Raw genomic sequence first — 6783 nt, forward strand, 5'->3', positions numbered from 1 at the left:
TAAGGCAAACCGAAGGCCTGACCGAAGCAAAACAGGCTCTCACCCACAAATTTACAGACCTACTACTTGAAGAAAGAGGATAAAAGAAGCAGAGGAACACAGAAAAACACTGAAACCTACAAAGAGTCGGCTGCAGTAATTTAATTGGATAAAAGTGTAATTCGACAAGAAAGTAGCAAGAGAAGTCGGAACAAATAAAAGGCGCCCTAAAAGAAAAAATAATCATCTGCTGACTACAGCTCCAGAGCAATTACTGCTTCTTATCTCCAGTCCCTGGTAAAAGCCGTCCTGACAGCCTCTACATCAAACAAGTGCGGCACACAAAGAGACAGGGATCTGTATGTGAGGAATGTGTATGATAAAAACATTATGGCAAAAGTGAATGCTGAATGGTATAATGAGATTTCCTCATGTCCAAAATGAGGAAATCACCCGAGGAGAGACATGGCTATGACATGGGTTTTGCTGGAGACTTTGATGGATCAGACATCAATGAATTTGCAAAAGGGCCTCTAAAAGTAGAATACATGCAAAAGCTGCAAAGTAAACTCTGCACATCCTCTCTAATCTTAAACATTCAGCCAAAGGGAGGGATTATTCCATAAAATACCCTGAAGCTATCTGGGCTATTTAATGCTTAAACATTCTTAGTTGATTCTCTGGCTGGATCATCACAGAAATACAGAAACAGAAATAAGTAAATTTATATTTAATCTCATGCTCAATTTTATTTCGCTGGATAGTAGTAGGAAATACCCCAGGGGTCCTGTGAGGCTTGTCCAAGTTGAACTCTGGGGAAATCAGAAAGGGCTCGCAACACAACAAGTGACCTTCTATAAATAAGACATCATTGACTATCAGTGAAAACACAGACATTTAGTTAGCACAATGGCCCTAAAACTGAGAGGAATGACTTCATCATACCTCCTGACTTTATGAGCCTTGAGCCTAACTTTAAGCCTTCTTTACACATTCTCCTTCAGGCTACTGATGAATGAAATTTAAAACTAGTACTATCATAAATATATAATAACATGTTGCCCTATAAACTCATCTGCTTCTACTATGTTGGCCAAGATATGAGGTATGTGTTTCTTTTCAAGTCATTTTAGTCTATTAATCCATCACTTTATTAATGAAAGCAGTGGTGCACATACTCATAACTGGCACTATGGATTTTTGGCACCTGGACAGATATTGACAGTGCACATGCCAATTTTCAACTCTGCTCAACTTCTGCAGGTGATTAACAGCCAAGTGTAATCATGCCAGAATCCCATCACAACAAGAGAATGATTTATATGTACTGTAAATTAACGAATAAACTAGAGGTGCTGTGTCACTCCATGGCCAGAGGTGTTTTAATCTAACATTTGTGCTCTTGGTTTTATTCTACCACATTTCTTTTTCATTTTGCTCCTTCTTTGTCTCTCTCTCTCTCTCTCTCTCTCTCTCTCTCTCTCTCTCTCTCTCTCTCTCTCTCTCATTTCAGTAAAGGATTGGTGAAGATATGAGGTGAAGCCAAGTGTGAAAGCTAATAAGGTCCAGAGGGAGAGTACATAACATTAATGAGCTCAAATACAACTTGCCTTCACTACCCCAACTGCCCTAATCAACTGCAGCACTGTGAATCTGATAACACTCAGCCGACACACATTTGCTTCATTAGTAAATTTACTGACTCTGTAAGTGTTGGTTTAAACAGGACTATAACCATACGCATAGGTGTATGCAACTAAAACCCTGTCTGTTTGTGATGTAGCAAGTCATTTTGGACAGAACTTTATAAACATGCACAGAAATCACAGATGAATGTCTATGAGAAAAGAAAAGTAGACAGTTTTTGCCTAGCGTAAAACATTCTGATGCTAAATGAGAAAATAAATAAAGATAATTAGAACATTTATGCATTTTCAGTGAAAACAATAGGTTTAGTATATAAAATGTTGTGCAAAGTAAATGACAAGGTGTAGGAAAATCATCAGACACAGGGTGGAAATAATATGGTGAGAGAATGGGAATAAGAATGGCAGCCAGCTTGGTTGTGAGGCAAGGCAGCCGCTTTGGCTTCTCGGTGATTGATGTTGAAGTCCATGGAGCAGCTTATCTCCCTTAGCCCTCACATTTACATACTGAGGAACCTCACACTCTGCTCTCTAGCTCAGATCTATTTTTAAAACTTGCTCCAGCGGAGAGCAGGGAATTTTTTATTCATGATCAAGAATAACTTATTAAAAAACAAGCCAATAACTTGGGCCATCAGTGTGATTATTAATTGATCCATTGACAATCAGGTTGAGCTGTGAACATTTTCTGAGTTATGGCAGAACGGATGTTATGTTTGAGATCAGTAACATTTGTGATGTTTCCTTTAAATATTGCACTCAATCAAAAAATGGAACTTTAAATGACGCATGTTTTTGTTAAAAGTACTAAGAGTTCCGCACTAAAAGAGTTTTCCAGTGAAGTGGCTGGGTGTTTCGATGTCATGCTACCATTTTGAACTGAAACTAATTCAAATGAAAAAAGGAACCATTCACTAGTTAACAACTCCGGGTGTGCCATTGTACTGTGATGCTGAAACTAACACCTTTACATTTACAAATGAACTGTTTGAGGTAATCTCTTGGACTTTTACGTACATTACGTTTTTTGGTTTTGGTTGAATGTTATGGAAAATTAATATGTTAATGTTACCATTTTGGATATACAGTAATATGTTTAAAATGGTCAAATACTAACAAAAACAAATGAACAGTCATAATTTTATTTAACGTTACCATGTGAAATGTATTTTTCCTTAATTCCAGGTCTAATTTATTTTTTATCAATATCTTATCTAGGTATAATTTAATTAGGCCATCATAATCTTATTTAACACTGATTGACCATTTGATGACCAGTCAAAAGATAACAAAATTACAAAGGCTTCAGATAAAAGTTCACATTCCGTGGGAGGATAATAAAATCAAGATCACTTGGCTCTTATCAAAGACGTTATAGATAGTGTTATAAAAAAATAATACTTTATTTTCACTTTAGTAAAAGCAGAAAAATGGGAAAGTTTCTAGTAGACCTGCAATTACTTTCTTTGACCAATCAGGAGCAAGAGGCGAAGGAAAACAAAATCTGTGATTGGTCAGAGAAATCTCAGTTTCAAGGCGCCCCGTCGTGACGAGTGGCGCGACTGAATGAGGGGCGCCTGGAAACGGACGACACACATTACACTGTGCGCTGCGTGCTCGCGCTCAAACCGTGCAGAGAGAGACGCGATTTTACAAGCGCTCCGAGACGCGACGACGCAGAGACGCGTTACTCCCGAGACAGAGCTATAACCTGGGGGAAAAGTTTATACGCGCAGAACAATACATCCTCCTTTCAAGGACACCGAGGAATCTATGGAAAGTTAAAATCGATAAAGGATTGTTCATGGAGTGTATAATGCACTTTGGAGCGACTTGGTGATCTCCAGAAGGTTTTTGGCCACTTTAAAGGACAAAAACACGCACAGTACACAATTAGACTGTTGCTTTTTTTTTGTTTGTGCTGTGTGTGGAAGGGTATTTTTTGTGAACTTGTTGGGTGTGAGTTAACATGCGCTTCTTAACACTTGGACTGAGTTGGTGTTGAAGAAAAACCCGACGCGAGCTAAAGCGCAACAGCTGGAAAGGATTTCCTCCAGTTGTAATTGGGAGAAATTCTGTGGTGGACTAAACAGGCCTGGTTTTCTTTCTTTTCTTTTTTTAACCACACTTTGAAAAGAAAGACAGTATAAATAATGACGGCTTTCGCCAAAATGCCTCTGCATGCAGAACGTGTGCGCTTTCTCCTTGCGACTCTGTGCCTTTTGTGCTTCACGACGAGCAGCGGTCAGTACCACGGTGAGAAGGGCATCTCGGTCCCGGAGCACGGATTTTGCCAGCCCATCTCCATTCCTCTGTGCACGGACATTGCGTACAATCAGACCATCATGCCCAATCTTCTGGGTCACACAAACCAGGAGGACGCCGGACTAGAGGTGCACCAGTTCTACCCGCTGGTAAAAGTGCAGTGCTCGGCTGACCTCAAGTTCTTTTTGTGTTCCATGTACGCGCCTGTGTGCACGGTGCTGGAGCAGGCCATTCCGCCATGTCGTTCTCTGTGTGAACGGGCCAGACAGGGCTGTGAAGCGCTCATGAACAAGTTCGGCTTCCAGTGGCCCGAGCGCCTGCGCTGCGAGAACTTCCCAGTACACGGCGCGGGTGAGATCTGCGTGGGCCAGAACACATCAGAGGCCGGAAGTCCAACGTCCGACCCGACACCGTACGTGCCCAATCTGTACACATTGCCGCCAAGTCCAGGTAAAAACACTCAGCAGTTCACTTGCCCACTGCAGCTGAAAGTGCCTTCGTACCTCAACTACTACTTCATGGGCGAGAAGGACTGCGGCGCTCCGTGTGAACCCGCCAAGCCCAACGGCCTCATGTACTTCCGTGAAGAAGAGGTAAAGTTTGGACGTCTCTGGGTTGGCATCTGGTCCATTCTGTGTTGCGTGAGCACCCTCTTCACTGTGCTCACCTATTTGGTGGACATGAGGCGATTCCGCTACCCGGAGAGACCCATCATCTTCCTGTCTGGATGCTACTTCATGGTGGCCGTGGCCTATGCGGCGGGTTTCTTCCTAGAGGACAAGGTAGTTTGCATCGACAAATTCAACGAGGATGGTTACAAGACAGTGGCGCAGGGTACAAAGAAAGAAGGATGCACTATTCTCTTTATGATCCTATACTTCTTCGGCATGGCGAGCTCCATCTGGTGGGTCATCCTGTCCCTCACGTGGTTCCTCTCAGCCGGCATGAAGTGGGGCCATGAGGCCATCGAGGCCAACTCGCAATACTTCCACCTAGCAGCGTGGGCCGTACCTGCGGTCAAGACCATCACTATCCTCGCCATGGGTCAGGTGGACGGAGACCTGTTGACGGGAGTGTGCTATGTGGGCATATACAGCGTGCCGTCTCTTCGGGGCTTCGTATTGGCACCGCTCTTCGTTTACCTCTTCATCGGCACGTCGTTCCTTCTGGCAGGCTTCGTGTCGCTCTTCCGCATTCGCACCATCATGAAGCACGACGGCACGAAGACTGAGAAGCTGGAGAAGCTCATGGTGCGCATCGGGGTGTTCAGCGTGCTCTACACTGTGCCCGCGACCATCGTGATCGCCTGTTACTTCTACGAGCAAGCTTTCCGTGAGCATTGGGAGAAGACGTGGCACATGCAGACGTGCAAGCGCTTCGCTGTGCCCTGTCCGGCCGGCAACTTCGCACCCATGTCGCCCGACTTCACTGTATTCATGATCAAGTACCTGATGACCATGATCGTGGGGATCACGTCCGGCTTTTGGATTTGGTCTGGGAAAACGCTGCAGTCGTGGTGCAGGTTTTACAAAAGACTCAGTAACAGTAACCAGGGTGAGACGACTGTATGAAAACGGGACACGACCCCGACAGTGAAACACAAGACTGAAATGATGAGAAAACTGGTTTGCCATGCCTGGACGACACTTTTTTTTATAAAAATGTATTTTCAATTTCCGAGACACATTGAGCCCAAACACAAAGCTGAAGCGTTCTGCTGTTCCAAATAAACCTTACATGCTTTATAGACATTTCGCTTTGTCTTTTGAGAAATTCAATTCTGTGGACACTCCAAAAACGTGCCAGCATGTTTTCCCCAAACATACGGCTTAACTCGCCTTTGTTGTCTTCATGTGGAAGAATTTGTTTGACTTTGTCTCTATGTAACAGTATATTTTACACGTGATCTCTGCGCATATTAAGGCCTACATTTCACGCGCTGTAATCGGCATAGTACATGTAGCGCTCATTACTGTGGAATCGTGTTGTTTTTACTGACCGTGTTTTGCTTTACAGATGTATCCTCTCTAGTCTTCTATGGACTTGTATGACTTTCAGAGCCACCCGCTGACAATCATGCATCGTTCATGTGGCACAAAGGCGCTTTGGGTTTGGGGTTGGAGAGCTACATGCATGTGTCGAGCTGGGAAATTATGCAAGCTCCTTTTAAAGTGCGTAACTTGTAAATAATCACCCTTTCTTAAAGAATATATGTATTTATGAAGATAATCTTGTTGTTTTTTTACTTGATTTTTTAAACAGAAAAATTGGTAAGAGGACATTTGCATATGTACAGTTTCACCGAATAAAAACGATTAGATTTTTAATTACCTGTTTCATAAGTATTTATTTATTTATTTTGGTCATGATTGTTTGTCACCTGTCATCAAAAACACCAGATAAATATTTATTTTTCTTTTTATCTAAAATCTTAATGTTGTAGAATAAAACAGTATTATTATTATTATTATTATTATTATTATTATTATTATTATTATTATTGATAAATAATATAATAATAAGTGGAATTACAATAATTATTTGAAAGTAAAGCCGTGGTTATTAAAAAAGCCACAACAACTTAAATCAACATGGCGACAAGTTGCTCTAATAAACAGATAAACATGAAGATTAAACCGCATTGTATAAGACTGTGTTCAAGGAGACGTGCAAAATAGTCTCAGTATCTTCAGTAATAGTCGCCTAAAAGATTGTAGCGCATTCTAGCAGTAAGAGAAGGCGTAGGCCAGTGAGATAGCGCCCCCAATCGGTGGATGGGTTAAAGATGCCCTCTTAATTTTCCTCTGAACCTGGGCTTCTCAAAACGGGCTTCAGCAATGTGTGCGGTAGTCCCTATATTCATTACTCTTTTAATGACATGATTAGGCTGAGG

The 6783-nt window shown here is 42.1% G+C and overlaps 1 protein-coding gene across 1 annotated transcript; it reads left to right on the forward strand.

The window, feature by feature from the left end:
- The first annotated feature begins 3224 nt into the window (after positions 1-3224).
- fzd7a (frizzled class receptor 7a) lies at positions 3225-6217 on the forward strand. The gene has a single exon (XM_027164756.2). It carries the CDS (start codon positions 3779-3781, stop codon positions 5459-5461), a length of 1683 nt encoding a protein of 560 aa, XP_027020557.1. The 5' UTR covers positions 3225-3778; the 3' UTR covers positions 5462-6217.
- The last annotated feature ends 566 nt before the right edge of the window (positions 6218-6783 follow it).

This window comes from Tachysurus fulvidraco, chromosome 6 (genome assembly GCF_022655615.1).
Source record: "Tachysurus fulvidraco isolate hzauxx_2018 chromosome 6, HZAU_PFXX_2.0, whole genome shotgun sequence".
Lineage (NCBI taxonomy): Eukaryota > Metazoa > Chordata > Actinopteri > Siluriformes > Bagridae > Tachysurus > Tachysurus fulvidraco.